General features: G+C 40.2%; 1 protein-coding gene across 1 annotated transcript; it reads left to right on the forward strand.

The window, feature by feature from the left end:
• The first annotated feature begins 487 nt into the window (after positions 1–487).
• On the forward strand, positions 488–22,329 carry LOC126476996 (DDRGK domain-containing protein 1). The gene is made up of 6 exons (XM_050103584.1): positions 488–734; positions 807–908; positions 7,096–7,232; positions 14,594–14,857; positions 16,332–16,437; positions 22,116–22,329. Exons 1-6 carry the CDS (start codon positions 641–643, stop codon positions 22,292–22,294), a joined length of 882 nt encoding a protein of 293 aa, XP_049959541.1. The 5' UTR covers positions 488–640; the 3' UTR covers positions 22,295–22,329.
• The last annotated feature ends 1,194 nt before the right edge of the window (positions 22,330–23,523 follow it).

Raw genomic sequence — 23,523 nt, forward strand, 5'->3', positions numbered from 1 at the left:
CTAGCAAACAAATGTTGATGTGTTGAAATGTTGTTTCATTTCTCGCATTTACCATAAAAAATGTTCTAGAACATTTGTTATGAAGTTTAATTTGGCTATTAATAAATCTTATCGTTGATATTTCCTTAATTCCGAAATTTTAGTCACTTTTCTGAATGAAGAGTGGTCTCTCAGAACCATATTTTCACTGTTCGGTACTGAGGTAAGCGAGGTCATGTCGAGTTGTTTTTCCGCGTGAATGTTTTAATATTTGCCGATGACATCGCCTGACAGTCCGTTCCATTGACAAGTTGTGTGAATCGTCCTGAAATCTAGAAACACTAGACTGATAAGCATGCGTGTCAGACGCTTTTCATGTGACGTATGTGATTTACTGCCGGAGAGAAAATTTATTCACACAAATGAGAGTTTACATGCATGCGCAATTGGTCACTCATCGCGGTACGATTTGCCTGCACAGATATTGTTTGTGGAGTATCTACGTTCTTCAAAGTTCATGGTTCCACCTCAAGTAAGAATGTGCATTTTGTATTAGCATGTTGTGCTGTCGTTGACAGGGAAGGTTATGTTGTTTTGGAAGGAATGCGAAAAAAATATCTTGTTTGCAATTCGTTAGCGTTTACCCCCCGAACGAAAGAAAATGGACATTGTTATTTTGTTGACAATTGCATCTGGGCTTGTTATACTGCTAATAGCCCTTGCTTTATTAAAGCAGAAGAAAGTTGTACAAGATGGTACGTAAACAATACTGTTAACAGCTTAGTATCACACTTCGAAATCAGTTAAAAAATATTTTGATACAACAGAACCCAGAGTTAGAGCAGCCGGCAACCAGAGAGTTCAAGACAGACGTTTGCCGCGAAGAGCAGTAGCAGCAAGAGCGCGCCTGAGAGCCAGGGGAGAAGCAGGTAAGCATTATTAACTTCATTTCGAAAAATTGTTGTTTGGGCATGTCATGAAGTAGTTTTATCAGCATAACGGAATGTGTTTTCGAATAACTGTACGAAAATAACGTACTGACAGGGAACCTACGTCACAGTCCGTGATATGAGGATATAGGCCGAATTGTTTTCTGAATGCGATTTTTTTTTTAAATCGTGGAATCACACTGTCAATTTTTCTTAATGCGTTCCCAAATGTGGGCATCACCGCCACAGCACAAATGTAATACCGTAGTTACTTTTTTTAAATCGTGTCGCTTATAAAGGCGAGCATTTATCATCTTATTTCGTGGTTAAAAGGGTATGATTAATGTAAAGGAGAAACTAGATGGTTTATTCACAGCCAAACGAAAGCACTGAAAGATCATGGTTTGCACTGAGGTGATAAGTCATGGGATCCCGCTAATATTGTGTCTGACGACCTTTTGGGGGTGTAGTTAGCAGTTTGATGTGGCAGTACTCAACAAATTATTAGAACTCCCCTGCAGCAATATTGACCCATAATGCCTGTATATGAGTTCATAATTGCGAAAATGTTGCCGGGGCAGGATTTTGTTCACAAACCGACCTCTCGATTATGTACCATAAATCTTAAATGGAATTAAAGTCAGGCAGTCTGGGTGGCCAAATCATTCGCTTAAATTGTACAGAATATTCTTCAAACCAGTCGTGAACAAATGTGGGTCAGCGACACGTAGTCAGCCATTAAAATTCCATCGTTGTTTGGAATCATGAAGTCCATTGTTTGGAATCATGAAGTCCATGAATAGCTGCAAATGGTCTGAGTAGCCAAACACAACCGTTTCCAGTCAATGATCAGTTAAATTGGTGAGAGGACCCAGTCCATTCCATGTAAATACAACCCACACCATTATGGAGTCACCTCCATCTTGCACAGTGCCTTGTTGACAGCTTCGGTCCATGGCTTCGTGGGGTCTGCACTACATTCGAACCCTACTATGAGCTATTAGCAAATGAAGGCCATGGTTTTCCAGTCGTCTAGGGTCCAGCTGATATGGTCACGAGCCTAGGAGACTCGCTGCAAGCGATGTTGTGCTAACATATAGATTAATTGTACAACCCACAGTGATTTCTATAGTTATTTCATGCAGCGTTGCATGTCTTTTAGTGCTGTCAACTCTAAGCAAATGCTGCTGCTCTTATTAAGTGAATGTCTGTGGTGAGAGGTAACGCCTGAAATTTGGTCTTCTCGGCACACTCTTGACACATTCCGGAGTGGAATGTCCCATGTGTCTAGCTCCATCTACTATACCAGATTCAAAGCCTGTTAATGTCATGCAGTCATAATCACATTGGACTCCTTTTCAAATGAATCCTCCCAGAACAAGTGACAATTCCATTAATGCACTGCTGTTTTAAGGGCAATACCATTGTCATCTATATATGGGCATTACAGAAGCGGCAGATTCCACACATCTGCTTTGCCCCATGACATCGTCATTATGGCAGAAACGACTACTTCCAGTGATACAAAATGACAGTGGCATCACTACATACACATGTCAACAAACATGAACAAAAATAAAAATGGTACGAATATGTCTCACTCCAAAAATAAAATGAAACCAGTGAACAGTTGTGTAATCTTGCGGCTTTGGGGTAGGGACAAGCTAAATATACACCAATACAAAAACACAGCACCATCCCAAAATAACAAGTATCTAAAAAAATGTAAAATACAGGTTCTGCTATACTAACAAAACCACAGGAATCGGACATTTTCCTTGATGTATGTAGCTCAACCGCAGCTATCAGTACCAAAAAACCAACACCTACCACCCCAAAAAGTGGCATTGGACATTTTGTGTGACCTACATTTATCTCAGCTACAGCTATCAATACAAAAAATCAATACCCACAATTCTAAAAAGTGGAACAAAAACCTGAAGTATTGAAAGGCCCAGATACCCCATATGTACTATGTCAATTAAAACACAACCGACCTACTGTAAATATACAATAAACATCACAATCACTATAGAATAAAACCAAAACAATAATTACTTACCAGCAAAAGCCTCAGCGTCCAGTGCGCACGCGTGCACACAAGCGCGCACACAAGCGCGCGCGCGCTCACACACACACACACACACACACACACACACACACACACACACTCTCTCTCTCTCTCTCTGTCTGTCTGTCTGTGTGTGTGTGTGTGTGTGTGTGTGTGTGTGTGACAACACCACATATATGAGCCAGAACTCTTCTCAACCTTCATGGTGTTGTCACAAATGTGACACCTAACATATTCAGCAATAAGACCGAACATCTGCAGGAACTGTATGACAGACATCATATCATCCCTCATCTTAGAACATAACGATACACTTGTGATTTCACTATGATATCCATATCTAACAAATAAGCAATAAGAAAAATTTGGACTTATTTTGCGCTTCAAACACCAAACTAATCAGAGCCAGCAAAAATGTCAAACACGCAAACAAAACAAAAAACCCTTAATAGCTCAATGAAAACACTTCCACAACCCACATTACCAAACCAACTACCTAAACACAAAACCACAATGACAACAAAAATTCAAATTAACCAAATACCGCATGTTAAACTCGGCACATTCACCACTGGTAGTTACATCACACACACCACCACCATTACCCAGATGGGTGGAATCGGTCACTTCTGTTGACCCTATATGTGTGCATACCAGTATTGCTATCCCAAGACTTTTGTTACCTCAGTGTATGTAGCTTAAACCAAAACTTTTACCGAATATTGCTGCAAACATAAATAAATAAAATTATAAATAAAAACAGACCAAATCATTTCAACTGATTATGGACATATAATTATTAATCTGTTTGACTATTTGTGTGTTTTGACTATCACTTCTGATTAGATTTGCACTTCTCTTCTTTACAGTCAGGAGATATGACCAGCCAGTGTTCATTTAGTGGAAGGGTGTAGTATCTACTTATGTCCATTTTTTTCCTATAAATAACTTTCCTTTGACACATCACTTAGTTTCCAGCTCACTGCACACTTATACTGGATGAATTGGTATGACTACCTGACAATTCTTCAAATGTAACTCTTTCAAGATCTTTTTCTGTTATCTGGCCATGTCTTCATGCCATTATTTTACTAGCACAAGAAACATTCCTGATAAGAACCTGTATCGTTAACTGCACTAGGGGGTTGTGCACGACTCAGTGCTAATGAAGGACGCATCAAGGCTTGGTAAGTAACTTTTCGACCAAACAGCTTTCACAGCAGTGAAGGCACACAGAGTGACAACTGTCTCCACTGAAATTGCACGTTGTCTCTCTCTCTCTCTCTCTCTCTCTCTCTCTCTCACACACACACACACACACACACACACACACACACACACACAGAGAGAGAGAGAGAGAGAGAGAGAGAGAGAGAGAGAGAGAGAGAGAGAGAGAGTAGTGTGGTTCCAAGGATAACCATCTTTTGCGAGGTTTTGTTAATAAACGTGAATTTGTCACAGGTGACGTTGTGATGAAAGTGCATTGTCTCTGCAAGAAATTTTGGTGTGTGTTGACGTAGGTGATTGTTTTGACGTAGATGATGCAAATTGCCTGTTATGTGAATCCTAGAACAGACATGGTACCTTGCACAAAAAGTTACTCATATATTCTACCAGTATTGTAAAAGATTTGGTTTTCAGTATGCTACCATGCATTTAATTTTTCCTGCAAAGTAACTTCAGGGATTCTTTAATCTAGCATTTTTCACATAATCACCGTCGACAACGATTTGACATCCACTGTTGGGTAAATGCCTCCTCCAGACTTTCCCCATGCTTGAAAATTTTCAACTGTGTGCCTCCATGTTTTTCCTGCCTCATCCTTCTCAGCAGCAGCAGCAGCAGATTTAGTGGTTAGGGATGTTCCATTTCCTTATAAATAGCCAAATCAAAATTGGGTAACAGATGCACAAGTGAAACATATATAATGGCTATCACCCTTAATTTATCTAATTTTTGAACAATGTTGTATTAAAATTGGCATTATGGAAGCGTCCAATTCCACTCTTCTGATTTGACCCATGACTTCATAGAGATCATGGACACTTCCAGCATATGCAATATAGGGGCCATAACGTTACTGCATACACAAGGGGGTGGGCATGAGAATATGTCACTCCTGCAATAAAATGGAACTAACAGGACAACCACAGGAAGTAGGGGGTGTAGGATGAGGTCAAGCTAAATACATGACAACATGAAAATATGAACACCACCACCATCCCAAAAAAAATATTATCCACAAAATCAAACACAAAAAAATTGTCAAAATATGTCATAATGCTACGAACCATAAAAACCACAAGAATATTACATTTCACTTGACTTATATAGCCCAAATGAAGCACTCAATACCAAACAGCCAAGACAGAAAGCTCCAAAATGTGGTCTTGCAAATTTCACTTGACCTTATAGCTCAAATTAAATCATTGTACCTAGAACTCGAACACAATTCAAAAATCCCTGTTTCATAAATTTCACATAACTTACATAGCTCAAACGAACCCAACAGTACCAAAACCCACATGCAAATCAAAAACCTAAAACTTCCAGATTCACTGGCCGAAGTAAATAAAAAAAAAGCACCAAAGCAAACAAACCATAAATAACAGCACACACACAAATACCAACAAAATCCTGCAAACAATCCCAACTCCCTCTCCCTTTTTAACCAACCACAACCCACCTAATACCACTCAAGAAAAGAAATCTCAGAAACCGCACCAATAATCCCCCCAACCGACTCAACTAAACTCTCAACGCTTGGCCTATACATGCTCCCCACTAATTGGAAGAGCACCTCTTCCACTTCCCTATAACAGATTCAATGCCCCCCTCCCCCAAGTCCCCCTATTGTATTTGTACAAGCCCAAGTGCCGTAATTCTTAAACTCAATACTATGGTTCACTACCAAATGATCAAAACCTTGCAAGATGAAAAAGAATCACTCATGACAGTACTTCCATCCACAACTTATTCATCTGTCAACCACACCAGCAACCTCTTAGTTCGACTTTGCAATACCTGAAAAACACAATTTGAAAACCCATCGTCATAAACCAGTACAAAAACCACCCCCTCCCATTTTCCTTTTTCCAGACTGCAACTTTTAGATTTCCATTACCACCCATGTGCACAAAGATGTGAAGATGAACAATAACCGAAATAGTTTGCATGTAAAACAATCTCTCTGATGGCCAATCTAGATCTGTTGAACCAGGTAAAATATTGTCATGGTGTCGCTGCCACATATGCGGCCTCCGGGTCAAAGAGGCTGGGTCTCTTGTCAACTTCATAAGCTCATTACAAACGGCATCTCATGTAGTCTGCAATCAAGCCAAACCCCTGCAAAAACCTTATTGCCATCGTCATATCACTGCCCAGCACAGCCTATTATGTTTTTCGATCATGTCCATTGCTTACAAAAAACAAGAAAACACTCTTAAACTTTGGTCTATAAGAAACGCACAACACAAATCATACCTAACACACTCATGTGCATAAACTTCCGAAACAGTAAATCAAAGTAACTCACTGGCCAACAGAGCACACTCCTCCAACAACTATGTCACAGAATTATTACACAAAGTCAAATGACCGAATACCACACATAACACAAACAACTTCTGTTGTTAGCATCCACCACAAGAGCACGCCATCTACGAACATGACCCAACTCAAAAACACTGTGCCACAGTGATGTAACACAAGACAAGTCACAGGCCAAAGCTGAAGGGTGGAGTTGGGCACCTCTGTTGACCCAAAAAATTCTACTTTTACGTTCCACAAACTGTCATATGGTATGTGATGGGTATACTTCTGGTACTTCTCTCATTTAGATTAACGTTAGCAGTTAATGGATAAGGTTTTTTTTTTTTTTTTTCAGTTAAGTGATCTATGCTCTTCTAGTTGTTATTGTTTTGTATTATTAGCTTCTAAGGCCAAAATAATCAATTTGCAGAGACTTAAATTTTATTTCTTTTTTCATGAAAGTGTTCGATAATAGTATTACGAAGCATCTCATTGCCCATTAACAATTTATACATCTACTTAATTCACTTATTTTATGGTGGTAACTTCAATTTTTTTGTGACATTTTGGCATTATTTCTTTCAGCTGTACACGATGACTCTGAAGCTGAAGATGAGCCTGTACAAGATACAGCTGAAAGTTTGGACTTGGGTGATGCAAAAGTTGGTGCAAAAAAGAGGGCAAAACTGGAAGCAAAAGCTGAACGCAAGGCTCAGAGGGAGGTTTGTGTTGTTCATGCTGTTCTTAGCACTTGAAAAGTCAGGCTTCCCCAAAACCTAACTGTAAACATTCAAGTGAGAAATCGGGAAATACACTATAGCCCTGCACATGTTGCTACCATAGCAGCTGTGAAAACAAGAAGAGAATAATTATAGTGTTACAGGTACATTTAAACTGCCATTCACCCTGGCTTTCATATATGAAGTTGGAAAGGGAGGAAATTGTAACATATGGTTTAATGGGATGTACCCTTCTCCGTGCACTTCAGAGTTTTGCAGAGGTCAGAGGAGGATGGAGTCTTCTCTATACACATCCTTGTTTTTTATCCCATAGAGCACAATTGAGTAGTTTCAAGGTTCAGCATGTGATTGCTAGTTGGTTCTAGACTTAACACAAGTGTAAAAAGAGGGCTCTAAAAACTAGTTATCAGTGACTGAAACTTCCTGGCAGATTAGAACTTTGCCTTTCGCGGGCAAGTGCTCTACTGAATGAGCTACCCAAGCACGGCTCACAAAAATGGTTCAAATGGCTCTGAGCACTATGGGACTTAACTTCTGAGGTCATCAGTCCCCGAGAGCTTAGAACTACTTAAACCTGACTAACCTAAGGGCATCACACACATACATGCCCAAGGCAGGATTCGAACCTGCGACCGTAGGGGTCACAACCTGTCTTCACAGCTGCAATTCTGCCAGTATCTTGTCTCCTATCTTCCAAACTTCACAGAAGCTCTCCTGCGAGCCTTGCAGAACAAGCACTCCTGGAAAAAAGGATATTGCAGAAACATGGCTTAGCCACAGCCTGGTTGTTTCCAGAATGAAATTTTTACTCTGCAGTGGAATGTGTGCTGATATGAAACTTCCTGGCAGATTAAAACTGCGTGCCAAAATTAGAATCAAACTCGGGACCCCTGTCATGAGTCATGCTTGGATAGCTCAGTTGGTAGAGCGCTTGCTCATGAAAGGCCAAGATCCCAAGTTCAAGTCTTGATCTGGCACATAGTTTTAATCTGCCAGGATATTTAATATCGGTGCACACTCTGCTGCAGAGTTAAAATTTCATTCTATCATTGACTGTCTGATTATGTCTTCAATAGCCTTGTTGGGGATGTCGTTTTAATCCTTTAAGTGACAAAATGTATTGCATAACAATGAAACACATATCAGCATATATTTGTTGGGAATAGTAACGAATAAAAGTGCTCAATTTATTATTTATTTCTAAGTCCACCATGAGGTATAGGGTGGCAAACATTCATAGCAAAGAACTGGGTGAAAAAAATATGTATGATAGTTCCAGTGGCACATACATTTATCAGTGTCACTTGAAGGGTTGAGTGCACTAAGAACTTCGCTGTGTTGATTGACTTCATAAGAAATCCTAATGTAATAGGATTCCTTAGCTTTTAATGGAATCTTTTAACCCAGTTTCTGCTGAAGAATGAGGATGGTGATGTAATCAGAAATTTTAGTAGCAGTGTTTATTGTGCTTGCTGTTAGGTGTGACAGGATTTGCGTTCCATCACCTTTAGTCTGTTCAGTTACTTAAGGATTGATACTTTGGCAGGAGTAGGTGGAGGTGCAGAACAGTTGCCAGGTCTCGTGCAGAACACATGCCTAATCCTTCTTTTCATTCAACTCTCTCAAACTTGTAAATTATTCAGAAGTACAAATATGGAACTGACAATTTTATTTATGGTAAAAATTATTAAGATGATATACAGACAGTTACAAAAATGTTTTCTGGCATTGTTACTGAAATTTTGACTTGTGGGGAAACTTATTTGTTCTTGAAGTTAGGTAGGGTCAAGAGCAATATTCAGTACTAAACTTTGGCTTTAATCTGTGACATTATGTTAATGAATGCTGTGGCAGCACCTTTTGGTGCATATTTTCAGTTTGGTGTCAGTTGGCAAAGCTGACAAATGTGAAATAAAAAGCCTGGTTGTGGTAACAGACTGATCTCTAGCATAGCCCTTTTTAAACAGTCACCACAGATATCATGCTTAGTCATCATGTTAAGTACAATGTTTGTTGCATGTTGCCTATGTCACTGATTCAAGCCAACAACTTTAATTAACTATTCATTTTTCCATTAGTTGAATGCTTTATGCAAACATGATGCTAAATAGTTTTTATCTTCTCAAAACTGGAACTATATATATCTAAAAACAAAGATGATGTGACTTACCAAATGAAAGTGCTGGCAGGTTGACAGACACACAAACAAACACAAACATACACATGACAATTTCAGTTAAATGTGGTACACACTGGTCTACTCACAAATCAAGTACTAAGTGATCACTTGTGTTGTTTTATTATGAGAAACAGACTCTTATGTTTATTGTGGTGATGTAATGTATTTACAGTTAATTTCTGATAATGGCCTCCTTATTAAACTGTCAGAACAGGCCAAGAGAATGATATTGAACTTTTCCACTCATAATTTTCAACAAACCTGCATGTGGCAGTGTTCATTACCACACAACAAATAAAATAATTCATGAACTGTAAAAATTGAAACAAACAAAATATTGCCTACAATGAATGATTCCTTATGACAAAATATTAGGCAGACTATGTGCTTGTGCTGATGAATTGTACCTAATCAATTACATACTGATCGTAATATTATCTTGTGATGTGCTATGTACTAAAAACAACACTGACACTTTGTTTGGAGACATTGTAAAGGAAAATTCTCATGTGAAAATGTAATCACAACCTCAGACTGGAGTATATATTACAAGAAATGGCGGAGAGCAAGAAACAAATTCTGAACAAAAGCTTTCGCTGATAAGAGCACATCACTTTTTTTTTTTTTTGCTTCTCATTGGTTAAAAATAAAACTTTCCTTCCGTTATTTTCTAGAAACTGACTAGTTGCTAGCATATGGGCAGTAGAGGAACACAATTCTTATCAGCACTTCCAGTATTGTTGACTTAAACACAATTTTTACTTGCTAAATCAAATCTCTTTTTTGTACATCGAATTGTTGCATTGCAATAAGGTTTAATTTGCATCTCAAAGGTGGTGTTGCTCTGTATCATATAGTGCTTGCATTAATTTGAGGAACTGAATGTTGTCAAGCAGAGTTTGCTTTATAAGTGGAAGTTATGCCACAAAGTAGAACCTGTAGTGACTCGGCAATTACACATTAAGGGAGCTTACAGAGAAACAGAGGGAAGAAGTGAACAATCTTGATACTGTGAATTAGAAGTTTAATTTCCTCTTAAATAAGTATTTTGACAGAACATCTGGTAATTTTCAGGCAGTGTTAACTTGGTTGTAGGCTCCAACTGAACCATTATTGTCTGTAAAAAGCTGCATTTACTTGCTGTTGTAAGAGATTTTGATTAGTAGCCCACAACCAGAAAAATTTGAGGCAGCAGCGATGTGGGCACTGAGTGCTGAGTAGGCTGCTGCTTAGCACTTGGCAGATGCCATTCGGTATTATGGTCATGGTCTAGTGTTTAGCGTTGCTGCTTTCAGAACATGGGGTCATCGGTTTGATTCCTGGCTAGGTCAGAAATTTTTTTTGCTTGGGGACTGGATATTTGTGTTGTCTTAATCATCTCATCATTGATGTGTGAGCCACCACAGTGATGTGAGATAGAAAAACTTGCACTATATCGCTGAACAACAGTGGATGGGGTCTCCTGGTCAGTAATGCCACGCAGTCATTTCATTTTCATTTACCTTGATGCCCACATTGTTGCTGCCTCAAATTTTTCTGTTGATGTCTATTGATTCAAATGTCTCACAAAGTAAGTAAATGTGATTGAGACCTTTTTTAGAACACTATATAGCAATCTCTGCAGTTCCGTGGGTAAAATGTCTAAACTATTGAACTATTACTATCCTTTGTTGAAGGCTGATGAAAATAAGTTGAAATCAATTTCTACATTATTTTTATACCATTTTAAAAAGCATTTAAACTGCTTCATTACCGTGAGTCATAAATCACACGGCACTCAAAAGAGGTGGGTGGAAGCCGGCAACCCAGCAAAAAAATATGTTGATTGTGCACAACATTTTTTGAGTCTTCACATTTATTAATCTTGAAATGAGTAGCACAATAACTGGAAAACACTAGGCAATATTTCTAGAAAATTGGAAAAAAAGTGAAATGAAGCCTGGGACAGAACTGCCCCAAGACATGCTTTGGCAGTGTAAAAACAGTGAGAGTCCGATATGAATTCATGGAACAACTACGCTATTCACCAGATTTGTGGCTAGATAATATTTTGATTCCAATGAAGAGGTTATGAGCATAGTAGATGGGTATTTTCTAGTTCTTCTGGAATCACCCATAAAGCATAGAATCAGTAGATAAACATTGGCCAGTTTTCATTAAAAGGCCAGCAGTGGGAGACTAGTAAGGAAAAAAAATCAAAGTTTTCAAAATGTGCTCCTTTCTAGTAAGCTGAAAAATAGCTAAAGTCAACAAAGGCATTGGGGAAATGTAGAATTAGTTCTGGAACACCCTCTGAGGGTTGCAGTAGGAGTGGATTTAATATCTACTAACATATAACAGCTTGCTGAGAGCTGAACCAATGGAAGGTGCTGTGGAGGAACATGAACAACAGCATAGGAATGCCTGGACAAAAGTACATTGACTATATTATAAGGACAAGGGATGCAGCAGCTGCTACCAGCAAGAGACATTGGTTGCAGAAAGGGACCACTGGCAAAGATGTATAGCAAGTAAACACAAGTATTAAATACTCAAGTAGCTTGAGAAGTAAGACTAGATACACAAACTGATATTTTCCTGGCATATTTTTAACTTGTTGAATTCTTGGATGTAGGTATCCATCCAGGTCACATCACAAGTTTTGCACATTTTGACATACTTGTTGCCATCTTCAGGAGGTTTCAGATGTTCAAATGACTGCTTTGCTGCTAGGGTCAGTGTCCTATGTATCACTCTGCTGCTCCTGCTATCTGTGCAATTACTGCAGGGGATGGTGGGAGTGTTAACAACCCCTTGCAACTGCAACCCTTGTCTCCATGCTACTGCAACCAGGCGCTTACCTCACTATACGAGAACGCATCCCTTTTTGTCAACTCAGTGCAGGTTCCCACACCTGACATAGTTTTAGTCCATTATCTTCATTAATTAGATGATCTTTGAGACTGAAGGGTGATTGAAATTAATCATACAATCCAAAAAGTAGGAAGATAACCTAAGTATCTTGATTTTGTTGTAGGCTGTAACCTGGCAAATTTTTGTTATGTTGGCCACAGTGATTGAGTGGTCTGGTATAATTCAGTGTGGCATCTAAGTCAATGGCACTTCTCTTCTACCATGTGCATACAGTTTCCCCAATGTATTCCTTGCCTCATTGCCAGGGAATTGGGAGGCCCTCTGGTTTGGGAAGTGGAAACCAGAAGGCAAGATGGGGGGGAAGGGCGGGAGGGGGGGAGGGGCATTGTATGCAGAAAGCCTACACAAACTGATCTGTATCTACAGGTTTCCATTAGCCACATTTACTCCCAGCGTGAAGGCATTTAAAATCACTTGTTCAGAGGGCTTGATCCATCTGCAAGGAAGACAGTTGTCCAATTGAGCTGAAGCACATGGAGACAAGTTTCCAAAGAAATGGGGATACCAACCAGCAGATAAGAGCAGCAGGAAGAAAAAGAGAAGCACAAATCATTTGCCTGTGTCCTGTTTGTCAGCAGTACCTCTAGTAAAATCAGCAGAATTTTGGTGCGACACAATGCTAAATGTGTATTTTTCCCACCCCTGAAACCGTGATACCACAGTGTTCAGTAAAGGATATCTCACCGTGAAACTGGTGGTGCCAAAATCTTGGAGGGGGAGGGGGGATACATGTATTAAACATTGTATCGTTCCAAGATACTGCTGATTTCTAGAGGTACTGCCAACGGACAGGATGCACACTAATGATTTGTGGTTGTGCATGTGTTCAGAAAGAGTGTACCTACACAGCAGCAAGAAGAAAAGGGTAGCACAAATCACTGGAATGCATTCCATTTCTCAGCAATACCTCCAGAAAACCAGCAGAATGTTGGACTGACACAATTTCAGATGCATTTTTTGCTCACCTCTTGAAGCCTTGACAACTAGATTCAGTAAAGAATGGTCCAGGCCTTTGCAAACCAGGGGTGTGCCAAATTCCATACCAAAATAGCAAGGCATTCATTTGAAAACTTCACGCGGTAGAAGAGATGTGCCACAAACATAAGACCACACTCAATTATAGCAGACCAACCATAGTATAAACATTGGCCATGCTACAGATTAAATCAAAATCAAGGTACTTGCTCAATCTTCCTCTCATAAGATTGTGTGGTTTGAGCACGTTGACATTATGGTCAAAGATGTTCTAATTAACAAAGATAACAGCCTATAACTGAGTTAGGCATGGAACTCTGCACTGAGCCGACACAAAGCATAGTATTATGATACGGTGATTTGGCGGTGTCAGCAGGGGGGGGGGGGGGGGGGGAGTGGCACATCAACTCCCCCATAGCCCAATGTGGCAGCTGCACAGACAGCAACAGGTGGGAGTGATCAAGCAGTAACAGCCAATGTATATAGCATGCTGACCTGAGTGGGGTGGTGTTCATCAGGTACCACCTGAAGATGGCATCAAGTCAGTTTGCTGAAATACCATGGAGAAGTTATGATGTGACTTAGGACGACTCCATGGAATTCTACAAATAAGACTGACATGTCCATTTAAATAACTGACATGCAGAGGAAAAATAGTCATCTATAAAGACTTGTGGTCTGCTCAGTTTTAAATTATAGTGATGGTAATAACTGCAGCAGGAAGCTTGTAAACAGATCCTCATGTTGATCTCGTGAGTAATTGATAACTGCCCCTTTCCAAGTTCACTCTATGTATGCAGGAAATTCAGTAACTAATGCACAACATTTTTTCCCCTGAAAGCAGGCGGTTTTATTCAGGATTCCAATATACCATATTATTCAACACTCTTTTGGCCACAAAGACCCTGTTTTTCAACATAATCTCCATTCAGTATGATGGCCTTATATTGGACTCAGTACCTTGCTGCATCAATAATCTCCCCATCTCTACGTATAGTGCGCCACATCTTGGAACTTCATGAAACTACAGGCTGTAGCAGAATATTCCACGATGTTCCACAATAAATTCTGCATTTTTTCAATCAAAATTGGCTGAGGAAAATGTGTTGCATTACTTATTGAACATCCCTTGTATGTTGCTGCACTTCTGTTTTTAAGCTGAATTCGAAAACTTAATTTCAAATCATTTAGGTGTAGCTGAAATAATGAGGGTAATTAATATTTGTAGTGAGCAGTTTATCTATGATTCCTAACATGAATTTTATTTGACTCCCAGGCAGAAGAACGAGAACGTGAGGAACGAAAGCGCCGCCAGGAACAGAGTGAAGCTGAAAGACAAAAAGAAGAAGAACGTGCTGCCCTAGAACAGAAACAAAAAGAAGAAGCTGAGAGACGTGCTCTTGAGGAAAAGGAACGTCAGGAGCATGAGGAATATCTAAAAATGAAAGCAGCATTCAGTGTTGAGGAGGAGGGCTTTGATGAAAATGCTGAAACTGAGGGCGAATCAAATCTGCTTCAGGAATTTGTTGAGCATATTAAAGTATGTTAAAAAATAAGTGTTATGTTATTTAAGTTTGTTGCATATAATGTAGGCTTTTAGCATTACCTGTCATGTTCATACAAGGATTGTGTGTCTTGTCCATTCAAAGTGAGGTGGCACAGTGTTCATACTTATGTTCATGTAGATCGTGGTTTAAAACAATGAAGACAAATGATATCAACCAGAAGAGATACATCTGATTTTCTTCCCCCATTTTTGTCCTGTCTGAGCTTGTATTCCAGCTCTAATGACATCATTGGTGATGGAATTTTGCTTTCTTTCTGTCATATTGGAATATTTTTCCCTTGTGAATGGGAAGGCAATTTAGATTGTTTCTTTCCATACTACAGTCTTTTTTCCTCAAATACTCACCCTCTGAATATTTTTGCACTTGTTCATTATCCGTAAATGCAATATTTATTCTTTGAGAACAATAAAATGAATTACTTGCAGCTAACTCGCAGTTCAGGTTTTTCACATTTATTGTTTTATGGAGATTTAGTTCTTGGTTTCACTGTGCCGTTTGATCAAAACAGCAGCAGTACTTTCAGGGGCTACTGCTGATTTATGTGACTGACATATCCTCAATAACTGTTCTGTGCCCAGTTACTTTTTGGGTCCCTTGTAGAGTTTGGCATGTGATCGTCATCCACCAATTTATAAGCTTCTTTCTCACTTTGTGTGCAATGGTGACAACTGTCGTAACAACTCCCACCAAGCGGTGAAACATTCTCATCTCAGCTGCATTTTATCATCATTCTCCTTTGCAGTGTAACATTCAGAGCTATGTATCACGCTCAAAGGAAACCATTTCAACTGAAATCTTTTTCTTCATCCTGTTGATTTGACATATTCCTCTTGTCCACTGTTTAGTGCTGAAATGCTACCAAGATGCTTGAATTTTGCCCAACTTGCGTACACAAAGCAAGGTTACACAGTCGCTAGTAGACAGCCATCAAGATTTACTTTTTTTGTGATTTCCCCAAATCTCTCCAGGAAAATGCCGGGATGGCTGCTTTGAAAGGGCCTAGCCAATTTGCTTCTCCATATGTGTCTCTAATTACCTCAACGTCCTAGGGTCATTAAACCCTAATCTTCTTTCCTTCTTGTTTACCACACTCCGAATCCTATTTTGCTTGGGATTCTAGGATCTCACTGCATCCCACTGAATTGTAAACAGGAGATGGGCTGCGTGTCGCCCCCCCCCCCCCCCCCCCCTCCCTCGCCGTACTCTCTCTCTCTCTCTCTCTCTCTCTCTCTCTCTCTGCGCCCCCTTCCCTCTCCAGGAATTGCAGAATGGTTAGGTTCAGTTTGACTATATTTTCGTCTATGTACATACCACTGCTAATAGCTCTTTTCTTGGTGCCTCTGTGCGCCTCAGTGTCAGTTACTCGTCACTTGGGGAATGATTTATGCTCTTATAGGTCACTATGTTTAACTAATTGCTCAATTTTTCTCACTGTTTTATTTACAGAACATGAAGGTGGTGGTTCTGGAAGATTTGGCTGCAACATTTAAGCTCAAGACACAAAATGTTATTGACAGGATACAAGAACTTCAAGCTGAAGGAACTCTTACAGGTAAAAATGCAGGACAGTTGACTATCATGTTTGTGTATGTATTTCAAAATATATATCTAAAAACAAATATGGTGTAACTTACCAAACGAAAGCGTTTGTATGTTGATAGACACACAAACAAACACAAACACACATACAAAATTCAAGCTTTCGCAACCCACGGCTGCTTCATCAGGAAAGAGGGAAGGAGAGGGAAAGACGAAAGGCTGGATTTTAAGCGAGAGGGTAAGGAGGCATTCCAATCCCGGGAGCAGAAAGACTTACCTTAGGGGGGGAAAAAGGACAGGTATACACGCGCGCACACGCACACGCACACGCACACACGCACACACACACACACACACACACCCATCCGCACATATACAGACACAAGCAGACATATGTAAAGGCAAAGAGTTTGGGCAGAGATGTCAGTCGAGGCGGAAGTAGAGGCAAAGATGTTGTTGACTGACAGGTTCAGTATGAGTGGCGCAACTTGAAATTAGCGGAGGTTGAGGCCTGGTGAGTAATGGGAAGAGAGGATATATTGAAGGGAAAGTATCCAGATAACCCGGACGGTGTAACACTGTACCAAGATGTGCTGGCCGTGCACCAAGGCATGTTTAGCCACAGGGTGATCCTCATTACCAACAAACACTGTCTGCCTGTGTCCATTCATGCGAATGGACTGTTTGTTGCTGGTCATTCCCACATAGAAAGCTTCACAGTGTAGGCAGGTCAGTTGGTAAATCACGTGGGTGCTTTCACATGTGGCTCTGCCTTTGATCGTGTACACCTTCTGGGTTACAGGACTGGAGATCCATCCTTCTTGAAATCCTCCCCACTCCACCAAGAGTGTCTTTCCGCAATCCACCTAACCTTCGTAAGCTCTTGGTTCATCCCTATGAAATCCCCAAACCACCTTCCCTACCCTCTGGCTCCTACCCTTGTAACCGCCTCCAGTGTAAAACCTGTCCCATGCACTCTCCCACCACCACTACCACCTACTCCAGTCCTGTAACCCAGAAGGTGTACACGATCAAAGGCAGAGCCACGTGCGAAAGCACCCATGTGATTTACCAACTGACCTGCCTACACTGTGAAGCTTTCTATGTGGGAATGACCAGCAACAAACTGTCCATTCACATGAATGGTCACAGGCAGACAGTGTTTGTTGGTAATGAGGATCACCCTGTGGCTAAACATGCCTTGGTGCACGGCCAGCACATATTGGCACAGTGTTACACCATCCGGGTTATCTGGATACTTCCCACTAACAGCAACCAATCAGAACTCTGGAGATGGGAACTTGCCCTTCAATATATATCCTCTCTTCCCGTTACCCACTAGACCTCAACCTCCGCTAATTTAAAGTTGCCGCCACTCATACCTCACCTGTCATTCAACAACATCTTTGCCTTTACATATGTCTGCTTGTGTCTGTATATGTGCAGATGGATATGTGTGTGTGTGCGAGTGTATACCTGTCCTTTTTTTCCCCCTAAGGTAAGTCTTTCCGCTCCCGGGATTGGAATGACTCCTTACCCTCTCCCTTAAAACCCACATCCTTTCATCTTTCCCTCTCCTTCCCTCTTTCCTGATGAAGTAACTGTGGGCTGCGAAAGCTTGAATTTTGTATGTGTGTTTGTGTTTGTTTGTCTATCAACATACCAACGCTTTCGTTTGGTAAGTTACATCATCTTTGTTTTTAGATATATTTTTCCCATGTGGAATGTTTCCCTCTATTGTATTTCAAAGTATAAATCTATGAGAAAAATAGTTTTTAAGCTAGTGATTAAATATTGTGAATTTAATGTTATGGTGATGTGAGTTTAGGTGGTCAAAGAAAACCTTTAACTTTTCCCTCCCACATGGTCGTACAACAAAGGTGTCATCCATGTACCTAAAAAAGCATTTCATTCGTCTGGGACCAATGTATGTGCCGCCTCTTCAAATCTTTCCTTAAAGAAATTGGCAACCACTAATGAGAGAGGGCTGCCCATTGCCAACCCTTCGGTTTGCTTGTAGAATTGACCCGCATATAGGAAATATGTCAAGGTCAATATGTGCCTGAATAAGTCCAGGAGAGCACCGTTGAACTTTTCTCCAATCAGCTCAAGTGAATCATTCAGTGGTACGTGGGTAAATTGGGAGACCAAATTGAAACTGACTATACTTTCACAGTCTGTGATCTGTAGCTGCCAGAGGTGTCGTAGAAAATCCTCAGAAATCCCAGACTTGGGGTCCCACAGACAAGGTGAATAAGACCACCAGGGCTCCTCTGTAGGAAACCGGCCTTCTGGAAAAGATTGTTAAGCTGCTAAGGACTAAAGCACCAGTACCACAAAGACTTGCGTGACGTACCTAAGGTACACGAGGAAGGGGTTCCTCTGTGTCCAGTGGTCAGAAACATTGGCATAGCCACCTACCTCTCTGCTCAACACCTTAAAAAGGCATTCTTGCCATATGTGGGGAAGTGTACCCATCACATTCGCAACTCGCAGGATTTCCTACAGCACCTCAGACATTTACAGATCATGGACTCTGACATTATGGTCAGTTTTTGATGTGGTCTCCCTGTTCACCTGTGTACCACTGAATGATTCACATGAACTGATTAGAGAAAAGTTTGATGGTGCTCTCCTGGACTTATTCAGGTACTTATTGACCTTGACACACTTCCTATATGGGGGTCAGTTCTATGAGCAAACGGAAGGAGTGGCAATAGGCAACCCTCTCTCACTGGTGATGATGGCGGCCAATCACTTTATTATGGAAAGGTTTGAAGAGGAGACACTTACATTGGCCCCTTATCAACCGAAATGCTTTTTTAGGTACGTGAATGACATCTTTGTCATGACACCATGGGAGGGAAAAGCTCAATGTTTTCTTGGACCACCTAAACTCACACCACCCTACGTTAAATATACAGTGAACTGGAGAAGGATGGACTAATCCCTTTCCTGGATGTACTAGGCAGATAGTACCTTCAGTCACAGTGTGTATCACAAACCCACTCACACTGACTTGTACCTGCAAACCAGTAGCTGCCACCGTTAGGCACAGAAAAATGGTGGACTCAGAACTCTGGTTCACTGGGCATGAACTCTGTCAGATTCTCATAATTTGGTGACAGAGATAGAGCATCTACAATCTGTGTTCTACCAAAATGGATAATCTTTTGAGATGTTCAAAAGGCACTGTGCCCTGTTTCCCCATCCGAGGTTCCTGAAGTACAAGAAAAAATACGGAAGGCTGCATGTTTGGCACGTCAGACCAATATCCGCCAAAATCAGCACAATTCTACTGGAACATAACACCGGAATCACGTTCCTTTCATCCACCAAGATTAAGGCTCTGCTAGGGAGTCTGAAGGATGAACTGTGTCTACAGAAACTGGGTGCTAATCACCTAACCATGTGAATGGTATTGCATACATCTGTCAGACTGTTGACACCAGGTGCAATAAGCACCAAAGACACACCAGACTGAGACAGGCAACCAAGTCAGCCATTGCCAAGCATTGTGTAGAATTCAACCATTCTATGGCATATAATGATGCCAAGATTTTAACACAAACATTGAGACACTGGGACAGTGTCATCAAAAAATCTATTGAGATTGAAGTCAGGGAGAATGTCATTAAGCCTGATATGGGTTACCAGCTGAGCTCGGCTGGGAACCCAGCACTTGATCTAGACACAGTACCTGAGGACATTCTTCCAAGTCTCAAGCTGCAATTCGAACACCATTGGCCTTAAAATAACACTGCAGCCACTTCTGGCGGGTAAGGACTTTGGACAGAGTGCCTAAAACGGCGCATCACAGTTACAGAATGGGCTAGATCACAGGAGAACTTAAAGACAACAATCTGAAGATAAAATGGCTAGCACGGCGTGGACATCATTTAGAACTTCTACAGTAATATTGACAACAGATAATACACACTAAGTATGCACACAGCATTCGGAATAGCCGTGGCTAGAAGAAAATCTACAGATGCTGCTATTGGTCAGCGCGTACCACAGACAGAGCGCCTAACACGGTGTGGAGCACCTAGCACAACGTAGGCATAAATATCGGACTTGTTCCACACTGGAACCAGTATGAGACAGCACCTGCAGAAAACTATATGAGTCACGCAGTTGAAATATTGTGGAGGAATGACGAGAATAACTGACAGAAACATGATTATTCAACACTACAGTGCCTCACCGGAAAAGCCTTAAGAATTGCAAAGATGAGTCATTTTTAGACACACAGAATTTCATTACAAAAATAGATATTACTACACAGTTAACTTCACTGTTAACAATCCTTTAACACGACTACTGAGTGCTTAGTGCTGGATGTGGGAGAGTTCAAGTCAGACCTGCCATCAAAAGGTGGGAGAAATGAGCCACAGAACAACTGTCCTATATCACACCTGTTAGGAGCAGAATTCTAGAACATATTCAGAGGTCAGATTGTGTGAAATCAAAAGCTTACTTCTTATGTATGATATTTGAATTACTACAGACAGAGGCGATCCAATGGATTCAGCATTACTAAGACTTTCACTTTAAAATTTATTGCAAAGCAGCACATAGGGCACCCTGAATTAAAATTATTCTACAGACATGAAAGCAATATCTGGTATGCACCAGGGATGGTTCATGTTATATTAGATAACATTTTGAGAAATATAAATGGTATTACACAACTGTACTTCACAAAAAAGTCAACTATCACTTTAAATAAACATTAAGTTCCCATTACAAAAGTCATTGTTGTAGCCTATGGTACATGGTAAATTTATCATATAGTCAAGACTTATACAAATATCCATGTGAGGTGGCACATTGGACACTCATTTGGGAGGACGGCAGTTCGTATTCCCTTCCACATTTAAGTTTCACATTATTTCCATAAACTGCTTCAGACAGATGCTGGGTGGTTCCTTTTAAGAACTACACTACTGATTTTCTTCCCTCTTCTTACCTTGTTGACATGATATTAAATTCTAACCTTACATTCATAATTATGTTATCAGTACCTTGTAGTAGTGTAAGACCGCAAATCCTGTGTGTTTTGTCTGTTACCTCTGATAATCTCTTTGTGGGGGGGGGCTTATATTGAACTGTTTGGCCCTATTAGTGGCTGGAGCAGTCAGTTCAAAGGTTGGAGGCAAGTACATACTGCCTCAAACAGAACCACACATAGTGAAGTACTTCAGTGTTAAACCAACCTTTAGGCTGAGGATAGGTCTGTTTAGTAACAAGAGTGTGAATTAGTTAGATAGCTCATATCTTTCAAATAAAGTATAAATCAACAGTGTACAGGCAAGTGAAATGTCTACAAGCATTTGAAATAGTGTAATGTTACTTCCATACTCAAAGAAATTCCAAAACAATTTAGCCAGTTTTAAAACAGTACAGTTACTTAAGTGTCAACATGTAATTTAAAAAAGTATCACTGGAAATGTGCCAAATAGAAGAGGAACTGAAATTTCAGGCTGCTATTGTTAAAGTCAAGTCAGAAATGTAAGTGAGAAGAATTACACACACCGCATTCTTCTTGGTGTTGTACTATTTCTGCTTCTTTATTAATGCTATTGTTCAGATGCAACATTTAGTTCTTAATTAATACAAAGACTAAGCTGCTAATATTATTTGTGACCCTTGGGATATGCAGTGTTAACTCTGATTGTAATGTTTCAGGTGTGATTGATGATAGAGGCAAGTTCATCTACATTTCCCAACCAGAGATGGAGGCAGTTGCCAAATTTGTTAAACAACGTGGGCGTGTGACTATTACTGAACTTGCTGAAAACAGTAATCGTCTTATTACCCTAACCCCAAGGAATACCATGCTTGAGAAAGGACTAGCAGGTTCATAAGCAAATAAGTAATTGTTTTGAATAAAAAAAAAAGAGGACAAACTGCCAGGAGTGTATTGTAATTATTGTCCCTTACCAAGATACTATTATTCTGTTTCCACATAGTTTTTTAAGAACAGGCATTGACTCAAGGAATTCCTTCAGTAACGGAAGACTAACGAGCGAAGGAATTTTGTGAGATTGTGATGTTTGTCTGCTTTATTTCATCATTGATTATCCTCAGTGTTAACGTACTGTGTTGCTATACTGGCTGAAAAGAGAAGGGGGAGGGTGGTGGAAGTTCAACACGACTACTTCAAATGATGTAGCTGACAGGTACACATTTGCGTTTCACAATTCTTTACTTTCACTGTTCACAACCCGCCAATAATACACAGTTACATGGCCAGTGCCTCATCAACATACTGCTACAATAGTTTACTGTTGAACATCTATGAGCAGTAAAAACATAGCCACACATTTCAGTCTTTCAAATAACTTGAACAGACACTGTCATTACTTTAACACACAGCCTATAGATGTACCACTTATCTCACAGTTACGTTGATGCATTGTTGTTGTTCTAACCAACACAGATTTCTTGTCTGAAACTCGGGCTTGGACTGACTGTCTTGGGCCTTTATATATCCTCACAATAATAGGTACTGAAACTATAAACTGTTTGAAGTTGCAGAAATAACAATTAAAACATAACAAGTTCAACTAACTGAATACATCGAAAAATTCAGTCTTTTTAACAGTTTCTTCTACTACAAGAGTTAGGCTGAATTATTTGTTTAAATCATAAAATTAACAGATATAGTTATGCAAACAATACTTTAGACAAAACTGGTAATTACTTTAGAATTAATTAAGAGCTGGCTTTGCTAACATGTTTTCGAATAGAGCCAAATAGGCCCTTTAAGAATACTATTAGTTGTTCCTCTTGTCCGTCCCCGGTAGCTGAGTGGTCAGCGTGACAGAATGTCAATCCTAAGGGCCCGGGTTTGATTCCCGGATGGGTGTTGTGTTGTCCTAATCAGCATCATTTCATCCTCGTCGATGCACAAGTCGCCGAAGTGGCGTCAAATCGAAAAACTTGCACCCAGCGAACGGTCTACCCAACGGGAGGCCCTAGTCACATGACATTTATTTATTTAGTTGTTCCTCCAAAAGTTTATAATTAGTACAGAATTTATATTTGTTTACAAGTCAACAATAGAATTTAAGAAATAATTACGGATTTCACC

This window comes from Schistocerca serialis, chromosome 1 (genome assembly GCF_023864345.2).
Source record: "Schistocerca serialis cubense isolate TAMUIC-IGC-003099 chromosome 1, iqSchSeri2.2, whole genome shotgun sequence".
In the NCBI taxonomy this organism is placed as follows: Eukaryota; Metazoa; Arthropoda; class Insecta; order Orthoptera; family Acrididae; genus Schistocerca; species Schistocerca serialis.